Source organism: Lepisosteus platostomus, chromosome 12 (genome assembly GCF_059453375.1).
Source record: "Lepisosteus platostomus isolate fLepPlt1 chromosome 12, fLepPlt1.hap1, whole genome shotgun sequence".
Lineage (NCBI taxonomy): Eukaryota > Metazoa > Chordata > Actinopteri > Semionotiformes > Lepisosteidae > Lepisosteus > Lepisosteus platostomus.
Window position 1 is genome coordinate 21,168,207 of NC_142622.1, and position 15,377 is coordinate 21,183,583.

Genomic DNA, 15,377 nt, shown 5'->3' on the forward strand with positions numbered 1-15,377 from the left:
GGTCTGTTGTAACTGACTTCATGCTCTATGCAAATTTGGGACAAGGAAGAAACACTGGTTTTCAAGGCTGTTTCAAGCTGCCTTCTTCTGTCTCTGATGATAAGTTATCCCCAAGTTTCTCCCAAATCTGGAATTTTGGGAATGAAATGTAAGGTTTTGATTCTAGTAATGACATCCACGCCAATATACTGACAACACAAGGCTATAATTGTAGATATAAGAAATACATGCAATTTATGGTTATGGTTTTGGCAAAGCTATGTTTTCAAATTTAGCAGTAAGATTAATAGCATTTGGGATTAAACTTCCAGAAAGGGCTGTTAAGAAAAAGCGGTAGCTAATGTACAGAATAGATGAGAGAATATTAAATTACTTAATTACAAATAGCTAGACTGACCGAGTTCTCTGGTCTGCCTCTGAGAGTGATCTGTTCTGTTACCGTGCACTAGGAAAAGGGCAGGCCTTGGAGCTGGGCAGTGTGCAGAGAGGACTGTCTACCACCTTAGCTGAGTGGTGTCAGATTGCACAGCTGTGTGACTGTGTTCTGCAGACAAGTACAGGTTGAAAATGTATGATGACGATTGCTGCTATCATTTTTTTTGCTAAATGTGCATAGCTTTAATTTAAGGAATTTATTCTTTTTGATAGTAAAGAAAGCCTTATACATCACAAAGAATTAATGAACAGGAATTTAAAAGAAATAAAGATTGAAATTCCTTGAATTTGATTTACAATAGGATACCTAAATTATGGATATTACGACAGCAATCCTACTTCTTCTCACAGTCACCATCCACAGACTCCCACACCTGACACTCTCTAGTGAGGATACAATGTCATGGCATTTGTAATGCTTGTGTGAATTCCATATCATTAAACTAAAAAAGTGACACTTGCAGGGCAGTGGAACTTGAAGGCTTTTGGAATGAGTCATTCTTGTTGTGAAAAAGAAATAGAAGAACATTTGTTAGCTACATCTGTGAACAAAAAAAAATAGTATATGGACTGTGCATGCAAAAGAAATAGAGCAGTTAATTAAAAAACGTACCTTTTACATTTTACACTGTATACTGAGTCATGCATTTCCCTCAGGAATGAAATTCATATGCGATATCTGATAACAAGTAATTCAAAAAGGTTCCATTTAAATAAAACAGGTGCCTTAAGTAACCTGCCCTTGACATTTCATGTAACAACTATTATAATTATTTTATGAAATAAAGAATAAAAAATACAACCACCAGTTAGAGCACATTTGATGTCTAATTAGGGAGATTCAGCTCAATTGTTATGTATATTCAATGAATATTTGCCTCAGGCACTAATGCTAATTTGTTTTAAAAATCTTTCAAGGAAAACTGTCTGGAATCCAAGGGCAAGTTGTTTCCCTTTCTCCAGGCCACAGGCCAGACCTTTCTGGGTCTGTCTCTGTTCGACTGTCCCTAGCTTTCAGCTCCAGAGTTTTCTCAAGGCTTTCAGATCACTGCTTTGCTGATAACTCCACAGATTCATAAGCTGCAGTGTATGAGGCTTGTAGCCAGACACTCAGCATACAAGTAACTTCTGCCGAGAGGAAAAGATTCAGCAATGTGGAATCATGCATTTCCCAGCTGAGCACTTTAGTTCCACTTTCAGACTGCGAATGTAGTAAATGAGATGAGAAGAGGGGGAGTGAGGAAAAGCAAAAGAGAGGCTCACTTTGCTAAATGGCCCATTTAAAACCTTTCTACCCAAGATCCCAGATCAGTGCCAGGAGCTGAGCCTGATTGCCCAAAGGGGGCTCCCTCTGTCAGCATGCCTTTACTTTGTATTCTTCAGCCAGACTGCAAGCTCACTGAATACTGCCCTGCCATACCACTGATCCTGACTCCAGTGTACCTTGAAGTTAGTGGAGATAGTCCTGCAGTTCACCAAGCTTTAGATATAAATCTTTATATAGGAAAGACTACTATGAATTATAGTACCATGTGCAAAGAGCAGTGGCATTGAAAGCATGGTGAATGCAAAAGTGACGTTGCATAACACACTGACAGAAGGACAGGGTTATTTAAAAAGAAACTTGTCCACCCACTCACAAGACATTCCTTACCTAATGTCTTTTCTCACATTAATTCTAATAGGTTTTCTAGAGACACAACAATCATTTTTAAACATTTCTTGATTTCATCCATTTTTATATTGCTACTATACATAACCAAGCAATGCATGATGTGACTTCAATTGTGATGCAAAAAACCTTGTAGTTATTGAATATTGACTATATTTTTTTTTACGATGACAACATACAGGGTCTCCCATCTCATGTTCCTTAAAGTGGTCTGAACTTAGAGACTGAAATTATTCAAATATATTTCACACTGGTGCCATTGATGAGACAATATACTGTATAGAGCACGCATATGCTACCCACAGATAAAGTAGGATTATGAACAAAGCCATTATTCTATCAATATCAGTCATTCTTTGGTATTAAACTTTGCTATGTTTTACATTAAAATGTTTTTGTTTCTAAAACCATGCAACTCAGTAGCTGTGGATGCATATGGTGATCTACTGTAAATTCCATATTTGTATTCACTTCAGCGAACTTTGATTCCTTGTCTGCCATTACTTTACCTTGATACTATTTTTAAGGATCTACCTGAAAGCTTTAATAGAGGAGACATTACTCAGCCTGTGACAGAAACTGTGCGTATTGGGCAGACAGCAGAATGTGTGGGAGTGACGAACTCACAGCACACAGTGGCTGTCATCCACCAACAACTTCACTGCCTTAGCTGCTTATGGCCTATACTGTACATAAGGGTAATGAGCTCACCTCCTCCATCCTGCTGCTGAGATGGTAGCTGTAGCGGAGGTTGTCTGTAAGAGCCATAGCAGTTGTGACATTAAGTGTAAGTTTAGCTGTCACACTAGCTGTGTGCGTAATTGGTTCTGTAGTCATACCAGGAATTAGGTTTGCATAACAGTAGGTGTGATGTTAGTTGTAACAAACTTGTATTTATTGTTGGGACCGCTGTGGAATTAGAGCTTGCACTTGTGGCTGGAAAAACTATTTCTGCTGTTGTAAAACAAAGCTGTATATGAGATACTTTGAAACTACAAATTCCAATATTGTCAGGACAAACATAGGGCAGTTGACATTTACCTCTCCTAACAAACACTGTATTGCGTATTGCATGCTCACAAATATGTTAAGGACAAGATGAGGTCAACAAAAGGCGCTAGCATTTCTAACCTGAACTGTCTCAAGGTCTCTGAAAGAGTGTGGCAGATCCAAATACTTACAGTAGTTCAGTAAATCCTGATGAATGTGATATAGAGACAGTACGTATTAGAGGATATTTATCATACAATAACTTACATAACTGAGGGAACAGCATCCTCCCCATGAGGCCGTGATCAAACCCTGCCTCACTTCTGTGAGAAATGAGCCAGGGAGCTACTGCAAGGGTTAAGATGAGGTGGAGGAATGGGTGCAAGAGAGATGTGCAAAGGCAAGCTCAGTAGGCGTGATAAAAATACATAGGAGAGCAGAAGTGGACAAGATTAGGACAGTCCTAATGGACTTTTTAAAAAGATGCTCTGGACAGATGTTTCCTCCAGAGCATCTTTTAAAAAGTCCATTAGGCGACACCCATAACTCTCAGAAATTAAGTGGTTTCTTGCTAAACTTTAACTGTTTATGAAGAACAATGGCTGTTAAATGATGTTAAATGATAAAATTGATGAAGGAAGTAGTCAGATACAACTGCAAGACTTGAATATTTAAAGAGGTCTAAGACTGAGCTTTAATTCTACAATCCACAATCTGGACATACTTTTATTTTCCATATAACATAGCAGAAATAAAAACACGGGCACAGAAATGTCTCTGAATGTTTTATTGGACGCCCTGAGTCACTTTCTGTAGCTGTCTCACTAGGGATGTTAGTACAATGGAGTATACGATAATGATTAGTTTAATCTTATCCCTGTAGTCTGCTTACATAGTGTGTCTGATACAGCCTAATTTCCCCTGTTTTGGGTAATGACCCACTTTAATTAGGGGTGCTTAAATATATTTTCACTTGATCAAATTTGTTCACTTTTTAACACTTTTTTTTAATATTCAGAGTAGACATTTAAAAATGTTCACATTACATTGATACATTATATGTGGATTTAAGATTTTTTCTGGTTTTAGAATAATTAACAGATTTGTTTCGCGTGTATTGGAATAACCTGTATGAGGAGAAACCTTGCAGTGTATGCAGCTTCAGCTAGACCTCTCTTCACAATTCCCAGCCTGTTTTTATACAGCTGTGTGTGATGCAGTGGAGAGTGTAAAGGATTAAGAAAGAGCTAGCTAATTTGAGGATTGGATTCGGTTTTCTCTGTCTAATTCGCCGTGTTCTATCTTCTCTCTCCCCGTGTAGCTCCTCTCTGCTTGGATCGTGGTCTGGCAGAGGATGCAGAGCGGTCCCAGTCGATTCATTCAGAACTAAATGTGTCTGTGACAGACTCTCCACCTTCGCCATTTTAGCACGGCTAAATCCTGATATGGTAAGTCGAACACTTCCATTTCTTTCAACCCTACTAGCGTAGCTTTTGTTTAATTTAAAAACGAAAAATATCGTTTGTGTCATTCTGTATCAACAGATCATTCTAGCTCGCTTGCTCTCAGTCTCTCTCGCCAGCGTGTCAGTGGTATTCAGCAATATCTTAATTTCATGTCAGTTTATGTGATGTGTTGCAAATAGGTGAAGAACACTTTATAGATTCTTTGACTGATAAAATGTCGTCCATTTCATAGTTATTTCATTACTGATCTTGTAACCATAATAAAGGTTGCTCGTCCAGTTTTAAAGCAACAAGCTTGATTATCGTGTTGCTGTTGATTAATCTAGATTTGATTAGCATACATTATCAAAAGCATGGAATAAAGATACGGTACGCAGTTGTGCTATGGCAACAAAATGAGGTTTGCATTCGCGGGGATAACAATTTTGGTTGAAATGCATTTAAATAAAAAAAAACATTTTCTGCAACGTCGTTTTATTTTTTTTTATACAGTACAAACTGCAAAGCAGTTGAAAGCGAACCCTTTTCAACGTGTACATAATTTGTCTCCATAAGTAATCAAAAAAAGAGTTTTAATCTTCACACGAAGGTTATCCTAAAAATTAAGTACTTGCAGGTTTCTTCAAATGTATTTTTTTATAAAAGGCCATGCTCTCCTAATACTCATATGCATTGGATACACACTGTTTAAATTGGGGATGTGAAGGTTAATACCAGGCATTTTTCTGTATTTCTGTAGAAAAGGGCAGTGTCTTTGTGCAAAATTTTCATTGAGTAAGATTGGTTATTATTAGAGTGGAAACTGCCTCTAAAGCATTTTGTTCACTAGTTGCCCTGGTAACAACATCTGCACTGGAGGCTCTTAAAGCTATAGAAGACGGTATAACAGGGCCTTTTGTCTGGGTTGGCCCAGATAGTGGGAAAAGGAGAAAAAAAATAACCTCAAACCCCTCCTGGCCAGCTACTGACGGAGTGAGAATCTTTTCCACCTTCTGGATTTTATGATTGCCTGCTACTTGCACTTGCTGCATCAAACCTGATGGTTATTTTATGTGATTGAGTTTAACTAGTACAGCTTATGTGTATTAATAAAGCAAATGTCTAATAAATAATCAATATAAAATGCTACACTAAAATAAATATTGCTTTCAGATCGAATGTTGGTTTTCTTCTGTAAATGCTACATTAACATCCCTGTTTGCAATTAATTTCGGTTATAAATCTGTATTCTACAAAATATTTGATACTGTAGTAAGCTTTTCTGAAATATATCCTTGTAGTGCTGAATTAAGGTTCATCATTAGGTTACACTGAACACTGTGCCTTGTTTGCATTAGAGCAGATTCTGCTGTTTTAATTTTGGTCTGTTGCAACCCCACTGTCAATGAAAATGCATTACATTCTGAGTTTCTGTTATTTTCTACCTGGACAGATGTGCTGTGTTTTTCAGCTCAGTGCAGTGTTTTGTCAGCTGCATGTATATTTTTGGTGATGTGATTGTTTCCTTTTCGCCAGTTTGCCAAATTAGAAGGACAGATGAAATGCCCTTGTGTCTGTAGGCTCCAGGCACAGTGATAATAATTTCTCTTGCAGTTGCCAATATCTGAACATTTTCTGTCCAGCAGCCATGTCTGCAGCTAGTCTTGAACAGCCTGTGAATAGCAAAGAAGCTAACCAATGAGAGACAGACATCTGGTTGCCAAGCAGACATTTTCACTCTCGCTAATGTACCTTCTACACTTCTTGAATGCCACTCACTGCAAAATGATGGGCTGCAGAAAAAGAAAAAAAGGCAGTCATTTTAAACAATCATTCCTGATTTCTGTAGATTTAACTCCAAAAAGAAACTGAGACTGGTAACTGACAAACACCACACCTGCCATCCTAAATGTTAATGATAAGCTCCATAGAAATATGTGGTACACAAGGGAGAATGACGGCCATACTATAGGCTGCCATACTAGAGATCATGAATAGGGATATTTCAAGAAACACCTAAATACTTCTTATCTCAAGATTCAGATGGCACTGAGGCCTCTTCTGGAATCACTTTTTTATTGAATTCTGTGCCAGTGATGCAGTTGGAAAGATTTAGATGCAAAGCTGTTGCACTGATTTTGTAGACAGCTGCTGGCTGTGCTGTCTATTGGTTTGGGCCAACTGTGCCCCTGACCGCAAAATGGGTTTTAGCCTGTTCAAACAGTTGTACAATTTCTGGTGGACAGGACAATCAAAATTTTTGTACAATGTAAATTACCTAAATGTATGCACTTCTGTGTTATGACAACATTGTCTCACATTGCTTTACTTTCCAGTCCTTCTACAAAATCAAAAATAGATAAGGTTGTTCAATAATGCTTCAGAATAGACCTCTTCTCACATTTTTTTTAGTTTAATTAAACCATTTAAAAGTAGCTTTAGCAATAGTTTGAACATATTACACAATTAAATGCGAACATAATGACACTTATGTTACTGTTGTTGTTAGTTACTAAGGTAAATTAATATGCAGTCTTTGTCTCTCTGGTGCACTAAATATTAAAGTATTATTAACAACTGAATGCCTGCTTAAATCATGATACTTTGGTTTATGCATAAACCTACAGTTTGTAGATTTGGAATTATGAACATGCATGAAGGATCTGATGCTATTAAACACAAATCCATATTCCAGTTTCAGTGGGATTTGGAGCTAAATTGGCACTTGCAATATTGGCATAGCAATCTTGCTATGCCAGATATGCCAGTTATGAACACTGTAGCCAAACAGTGTTCATAACTCTGTCTGCTGATTTGAACACAGCAGTATTTATTCATCTAAGACCATGAATCTTTTAAACTGTAATGGATTTGTTTTTGCATCTGAATGTAAATGGTCTTTTTATACCATCTTGTCCCAATGTCTGTCTCAAGACATCACTTAACCAAAAAGAAATACTGAACAGAGCATGGCTTTCATTTTCTCTGAACTGTTTCTGTAGCAATGGCATGGGTAAACCATTAAAAATACATTTCAGTAGAAGTTTGTGCTTTTATATTGGATATTTCTGATTGATATGTACTGTATACTTGCTTAAAACTGGGTCCTGTTGAACTACACACAGCTGCAGAGTTGGGATGTGAAATATTCAAATGGGTTTTAATTAATGGTATTCTTATTATACTGTTTAGTTTTCCTGCATTACATGATTATCACTTTATGAGTATCTTGCATTTTATAATCGGACAGCACTGTTTCTGGAATGTCAAGATTAAATATTCATAATCCATTGTGTGGTAGCAGTTAACGTTTGCCAATTTCCCCTGTGTTCCATTCCAGTGCACTTTTAATCACAGTCTCCTTGCTTTTTGTGGGACTGCTGTAGTGCAGGTTAATCAAATGAATTTAATTAACTTGGCCCAGTATAAGAATCAAACCTGGAGACAAGGCGTGCTATAAACTGTACCAATTATCTCCTCGTGAGGCTTGGGTAGGGAGCATTTCATTATCAGGCCTCCTGTACATTCATAGTAAAGCTACAGTAAAGAGTACACACAGCAGTACTGTGAGCTCAAACAGTTCTATCCTTGGTCTGTACTGGAAGGTTCCAGGCCAGTGGGCATGTTAAAGGCAAGATGGTGCCTGTGGTGCAAGCAGAGACTAACATGCTAAGAATAACATCCTAATAAGCCCCAGTTGACTGTACTTGCATACTTTTGTCAAAAACCTTAAGCAAGTATAAGAAAGGGAATACATTTTGTTTAGTGTAGGCAGCCAAAGTTTCTTAATTTTAGTTGTATTTTGTTTATTTAATAAATTTTCCTTTAATTTGGGAATTAGTATCCACATTTGTGTCCATCATGGCATTTTTGAGTCATTCATTTTGCCTGATGGTTTTTGTTTTTTGTTTTAAAGAAAAAAAATAGAGAGACTGGAAAAGAAAGCAGAGTCCTGAGATATTGAAAAGCTTTTCTTGTTCATTCATAACCTCCCAAGAAGCATTATTGTTTTTGACAGTACCTGTCACTACGGTGTTGCTGCTGGAGTGTTAAACATAGTTTGCACGCAAAGAAAAGCTTGCTCAGCAGCATGTTTCACCTTCACTTGGGTGAGCATTATTATTGGCATACTAACCCGAGTTAATGGGTATCTTTAGTATAGGAGGTGCAGGTTGATTAGTGAACACCTGTCTGTCCCAGCAATGTAATGCTGTAATGCTGCAAGGTAATGCTGCATACAGTAGGCAGCTGCTGTCTCTAGCCTCCTCCTTGCCTCCACTATCCATCCCAGTGTGCTCAATTGAATGTCTTACTGACTCCTGCCCTAGCGAGAAACACTGCACAAATTCATAACATTAGCAGATTGATTACTGCAAACTGTCTGACAGAAGAATACATCACCATCAACAATTGTAAGCACTGCAAGGATACATCCATGGAAATGTATTGTATTAGTCTGGTAAAAAAGTATTTGTTTTTTTCAATAAACAGATTCTCTATATTAATCAGGTTTGTCAGATAGGAGTGTTTCCATTAGAAGTAATGTATTTATTTTAATGTTACACTGTGCTGTTCTTTATTGGTTTGTCTTTATCTGTTATTTCCCCAGCAGTACACCTTTTACTGTCTCACCTTGAATTCACCTTGGCTGACAGTCCTAGCCCAATTATGTCATTAAGTAGGCTGGGTTTGGATTAGCAACTGCAAAAATCTGACCAGGATTTAGAGACTTCATCAAGATGTTAATTGATTTTGGAGGCTTCTCTGTCCTGTTTTCTGATGAGGCTCTTTTTCTTCTTTTTGCAGAACATGGACAAAGTCCTTCTGCCCTCGGTGACTCTGATTGTGGGCTGCGGAGTGTCCTCTCTCACTCTGCTCCTCCTCATCATCATCTATGTGTCTGTGTGGAAGTAAGAACTTCAGTTCTAAAATTCATCAAATGCCAACTTTTTTTATGAATGGCAAGAAATAAGGCTTTTATCCATCACAGGCTGATTTACTTTAGGTTTTGTCTGCTGATGGCTCTTGTGCAGACTGTACGGAACTGTACCAATGAACCTATATGCACTGTTTCACACATGCCTGTTTACCTAACATAATGTGACACATAATTGGTTATTTTCTCACTTATTCAGCTCTGGTTTTTGACACCTCCGAATTGAGACTGCTTTGTCCTAAAATCCACCATGTTTCATAACAGTTTAAAAAGACAACAGTCTTTCAGTATTACTGCATTCTTACAGTAACTGAGAGAACAGAACAATGAAACGTTTTTGTTTTGTACCATTAAAGGTCTCTCATTTCCCAGCAAATATAAATGTTGTATCTATTCTTTAATCAACCTTTTAGTTTAGTTCTGCCTCACTGTTCTTAATTGACAAAGCAAGATTGATTAATTTCAGCCTTAAAGATGTCCTAGTTTATGGTTCAGTAGATCTCACTTTCATAAAAAAATAACAACAACAAAAGTTATGTAACACAAATGTAATAGATCTATTTTAAAGTGTTGACAAAGGTCCCACAGTTTGTGAAAATAAAAGATAAACCGTTCCTGAACATCCTTGTAACCTCATAAGAATCCCACCCCAATCTGCAGTGGAGGCATGTTGGGGTTTTGAGTGCGCAGCGATTCATTAAACCTCCTCTGTCTCTGCTACCACAGGGAAGCCTCTGCCATCTTGCAGTCCTAGTGTCTTACGTGACTGAGCAAGCAGATGAAGCCGTATCTGCTGAGAGGAATGCTTTGCATTCTGAAAAGACTGCTTGTCATTTAGAAATCAAACATTAATCTGAAAGATTTAAATTGCCATTTATTTGACAAACAGCCAAGAGCACAGTCTGCCTGCTATCTTGTAAACAGAAACACACAACAGTGTTTGCCCACCTTAATTGAGGGATAATGAAGAATAAACCTGTCCCAGTGTTCAGGTTACTGTGTGCCAGGAGTCTGGCTCTCTTGTAAGTATTTCCAGCTGGCACTACAGTAAGCTCAAGCTCTAGTCCTTTTGGCCAGGTTGAGTTTGTTTTTTCAACACTGTGCTGTGCACGTGTAATGCAGTAGCACATGGTAGCACATAATGTTACAATGCAGTAGCACTTAAATTCATTTGAGGGTTATCAGTGTACCTTAGCTTCTGACTGTTGTAGTATCGTGCACTGTTATTGATGCACAAGATCTTTACCTTTTTAGAGAGACGGACCCTTTAATATTACAGTTCTCTTTATTTGTTTTTGTTAGATAGAAATGTAGACTGAAACCCATTAAGAGCAACAGAATGCCTCTTTTGCTTATTGACTTCAGCTGATTTGACTTCACTGGGAGTTTAATTGGGCTGACCTGATCCTGTGGCCTCTAGGATGTGTCCAATTGAGATTAGATATGGATAATTAATTAAGATCTCTCTAAAGCCTGGAAGGGATTAAGAAGATATGCATCAGCAGTCTGATCTGATAGTTTCAAACAACACCGAAGGAAATGACTTCCGCATGAGATTATGGGCTTGTTTTCTTAGTTTATACTGCTGAAATAAACAGCAAATAAATCAAAATAAATTTGATTTCAAAACTGAACAGATGCAATAAAAAAAGATGTTAGCAATACAACAAAAGAAAACTATTCTGCAGTAAATACTTATCAAATCTTCTCTAGGCTGACCATAATACAGCAGGTCTTTCAGATCAGGGTGAATATACTGTACAAGAATAGTGTTCCATGTTATTTATTTTAAAATTAGATTGATAGAATTCTTATTTTAAAGCAAATCAACCCCATTCTTAATTATCATTTGTTGTTTAAGAAAAAGAAACAAAAGAATTGTGAGGTGTTGTTAATTACCATTGATCCAGGGCTATCAAAAATGGGCTGATGAGTAACTTGCTCGCATTCAGTCGTCCACTGCACAATGTCAAAGAAAGATTCTTGTGTTACAAAAGACTTGAACATTCCGAAACACTTTCAGAACAATGCAGTATTAATGGAGGGATGAAAGAAAGTGAATGTGAATCTTCTTTAACCAGTTTGAAATTCAACAGAAATTAGATCGTTAGAATTTACATCAGAAATAAGAAAAAAATGGTAAAAGTCCTTGGGCTTTTATTGTTTTTTTTTATAGGTGAATGACATTGAACATATTCTTAATGAATATCACAACGTGGATTTAAACATTGAATAGAAGCATAGTTGCTATTCCTATTTACCTTCTGACTATTATTTTGATTTTTATAGGTATTGGTATCTTGGGACTCTTGTTCCCCTTAACCCCCTCTCTCTACTGAGGGTGTTCCCTCCTATTGTTCAGATGGCCTTTTGTTACCCTTCCTCACTGTTGTTTCTATCCCTGTGCTTGTCTTTCAGGTATATCCGTTCAGAGCGCTCAGTCATCCTAATCAACTTCTGCCTGTCTATCATATCATCCAATGCCCTAATCCTAATTGGACAAACACAGACCCGAAACAAGGTATGAGAAGCCCCCAATGTTTATTACTGCAAGACTCATAGGTGTTTCAAAATGAGACATGGCTGAGGAAATGTTCTTTATTTTGCCTCCTTGTTGTCTCTCTCTCAGTCTTAAATGCAGTGGGCATATTAAGACTCCCTCTCTGTTTCTCTCCCTCTCCAAGGTGGTGTGCACTCTGGTTGCTGCATTCCTGCACTTCTTCTTCCTGTCCTCATTCTGCTGGGTGCTGACAGAGGCATGGCAGTCCTACATGGCGGTCACAGGCCGCCTGAGAAACCGCATCATCCGCAAGCGCTTCCTCTGCTTGGGTTGGGGTGAGTCGATCTGCGCACTCCTCCTTATTTTACACATCTCCTAGGATCTCTGTCCCCGGACTGGATAAGGTTTGCCTGTGAGTGTGTCAGTACCTCAGAATAAATCAAAAATGGCCTTCACGCATGGTCCTCTGTGTTTAAGTGACTTTGCTTGATTAAAGTCAGTCCATTATTTCTGTGCTCTCTGATGAGCCAGAGAGGAGTCTTGTTTGGTGAATGCATGACAACTAAGCTACTTCCTATTTACTTATCAAAAAAACTTTCTGAATTAAGACTATTGTTTCTCCAAGCTGTTTTCAGAGCCCTTGTACACCTCTTTTTATTACTATACCACGATTAATTATCTCATAGAACCTTATTTTTCTAATTTTTTACTAGTGTCCTCTATATCATGTCTTCCAGGTCTCCCTGCTCTGGTTGTTGCTGTGTCTGTTGGATTCACCAAAGCTAAGGGATATGGCACTGTCAACTAGTGAGTCTTCATCTTACAATTTCTGCAGCATCACAGAAAATGGCTCTTTGGTTCTGAGTGGCTTTTACATGCAGTGCCATTGCAAGATACATTGAAATTGGTTTAGCACCTGTTTTTATTTCAAAATACAGAAGAAACCAGAAAATACATAATTTATTGGAGGTGTATTCATGAAGGAGCTATATATCCTTTTTGAATGAGACAGAAACTAATAACTGCTGAAAACAGCTTCAGTTTTCCATCAGATATTTGTAGACCTTATTTTTTTACATCTTTATATGTACAGTTGATTCTAGACAGGTACACTGGCAGTAAATGAAAATGCTGATATTATCTTGCTAATTTCCCTGACAAACTAATATTGCATTTATTAATAATTACACTTAAAAGTGTGAGTCTTAAATATATTTACAGAAGTATTAACCAGTAACAAAGGAGTCTTTTGGAGAAAGAAGATCCAATTACATAATCAGACAGGGAATGATTTGCAGCATAAGAGTAGTCACTGACATGTCTCTATTCATTTTTAATGACAGTATTAACTGCCAATCTTATTAGTATTGCAGTAGAATGTATGTTTCAATGTATGTAGTGTTCCTTGACTGTTTTATCTTTTTTACGTATACCCTTCTGTCTTTCTTGATTGTTTACTATCCAGTCTGCTTCCCAGGTTATCTTTATGTCTGTGGGTATCAGACTGCAGTCTGTAAGCCTTTCTGTCTCTCTTTTAGTTGCTGGCTTTCTCTGGAAGGAGGTCTCCTTTATGCCTTCGTGGGACCAGCTGCTGCTGTCGTTTTGGTATTGCACTGCATTTCAGGCTCAGTTCCTTATGCACTATCCACTATCTTTCTTTTATATAGTGATATTTTGCATTCACAGAATGAATGTTAGTTAGAATGAATAATGTTTAGTTTAGCCTGAAAATGCTAGATTGACATCTTGTGTGCCTAAGAAAAAAACACATAGGAAGGAATGTGTGTTTAGAGTCATGTAAAACATATAGTAATATACTGTATAACAGTCATTTATTTGAGCAACAATATTAGTTTTGTGTTGGTTATATTTAAACAACTTGAGAAATACTTCTAATTCTGCATAAAGTCTGTGCTTTCCTGTGAATTTTATATAAACAATAATTCATCCATAGACACTCTGAATGCAGAAGACTGAAGATTAAATGCAGATGTTGGTGTTTTACCATGTCTGTTTCTGTTTTTAACAGGTGAACATGGTTATTGGGATTCTGGTTTTTAACAAACTTGTATCCAAAGATGGGATTACAGATAAGAAACTGAAGGAGCGGGCAGGGTATGCCTTATAAATACATAACCATCCATTTGTGGATTCATAACCAGCCTGTCTAAAGGGGGGAGAGAGAGAGATGGCTTTTCCACAGGCACTTCTACTGAAGAGCTTAGTGAGACTCCTATAACTAGGGCCTAATGCAGAAAGCTGTTAGGTTACTGCAGAGAGGCTGAGCGAAGGAACTGCAAGGGACAGAGTAAAGGAACTGGATGAAAGGGTGACATTTAAAATTGGCAATGAACTACATGGGAAAAAGGTGGCCATTCATAGTTTCCAAGGGAAGCAGGAAAGGGTATATTTTTAAGGTAGGGTAGACTGGACAGGAGAAGCATTGTGGGCTAGCTCATCTGAATTCAGAAATTGGGAGTATGACAGAGTAGTAGTAAGAAACCCCATAAATGAGATTTGATTAAAGCAATATATTAGATATATATTTTATATATGTTCTGTTTTAGATATGTAGATAGCTGTAGGTGAAGAATGAACATAATGAGCTAGTTTAATGATGTTGCTCTTTTCTCTATATTTCCATAGTGTTTTATTTTATTTTAAGATCTAGATACATTGTGTACTTACTCTTTGGTTTTTTCAGAGTAAATAATTTGTGGAAAATATATAATGTTATATTTTCATTGAAATAATTAATCGCAAGCTTGTATGATTCTGTAAAGATCAAGAAAGTCTGATAGTTCTACAGTATGTTTATAAGTAGCCAGTTCAAGGCTTTGGACATCAGGAGGGACAACTGGTTATTAATCCAAATGTTTGTGTTCACCTCATTGCATCTTTTTTATGGTTTTGTATATCATATGTGCTTCTGTACATTGCTGCAGCTTTCTTTTTGCAGATGTAGCTATTGATATGTACCTGTGTATATACTGTGTTGAGATAATATCCATTTATTTTTCTTCTTTAATTGAAGGGAATCAGAAAGCCAAGAAGGGAGGCAGAAAAAAGTCACAAATTAGATAATTAACTGGGCTGCCTCAGTGCACGTGATTAATAACACTGCTAAATGGAGAACAAACTGTTAACATCTTGTTATTTGTGATTTAGAACATTTAAGAACATATCGCACAACAGTATTTATAAAAAAATGTATCTTTACAGTGTACAGTAATGTTTATGAAGCCCAAAGCTCTGTTTATCTTGAATGCTGGGCATTGATAGTTGTTTTTAAACTGTGCCAATGAGTCAGTGTGCTCCATGCAGCCATACTAGAGAAGGAATTTGTGGTATCACACTATAAATGTGTTCTGAAAGGTGTAGAGACAGTGCATGCAGTTT

General features: G+C 37.3%; 1 protein-coding gene across 4 annotated transcripts in view; it reads left to right on the forward strand.

Moving 5' to 3' along the window:
* The window catches only part of adgrb1a (adhesion G protein-coupled receptor B1a), a 112,180-nt gene that overhangs the window by 69,682 nt on the left and 27,121 nt on the right, over positions 1-15,377 (forward strand). For all 4 annotated transcript variants that reach the window (XM_088601360.1, XM_088601363.1, XM_088601361.1 and 1 more), the window contains exons 18-24: positions 4,419-4,545; positions 9,349-9,452; positions 11,897-11,999; positions 12,163-12,313; positions 12,716-12,785; positions 13,517-13,583; positions 14,008-14,093. In XM_088601360.1, coding sequence (XP_088457486.1) covers positions 4,419-4,545; positions 9,349-9,452; positions 11,897-11,999; positions 12,163-12,313; positions 12,716-12,785; positions 13,517-13,583; positions 14,008-14,093 — 708 coding nt within the window. The remainder of the gene's footprint in view (positions 1-4,418; positions 4,546-9,348; positions 9,453-11,896; positions 12,000-12,162; positions 12,314-12,715; positions 12,786-13,516; positions 13,584-14,007; positions 14,094-15,377) is intronic.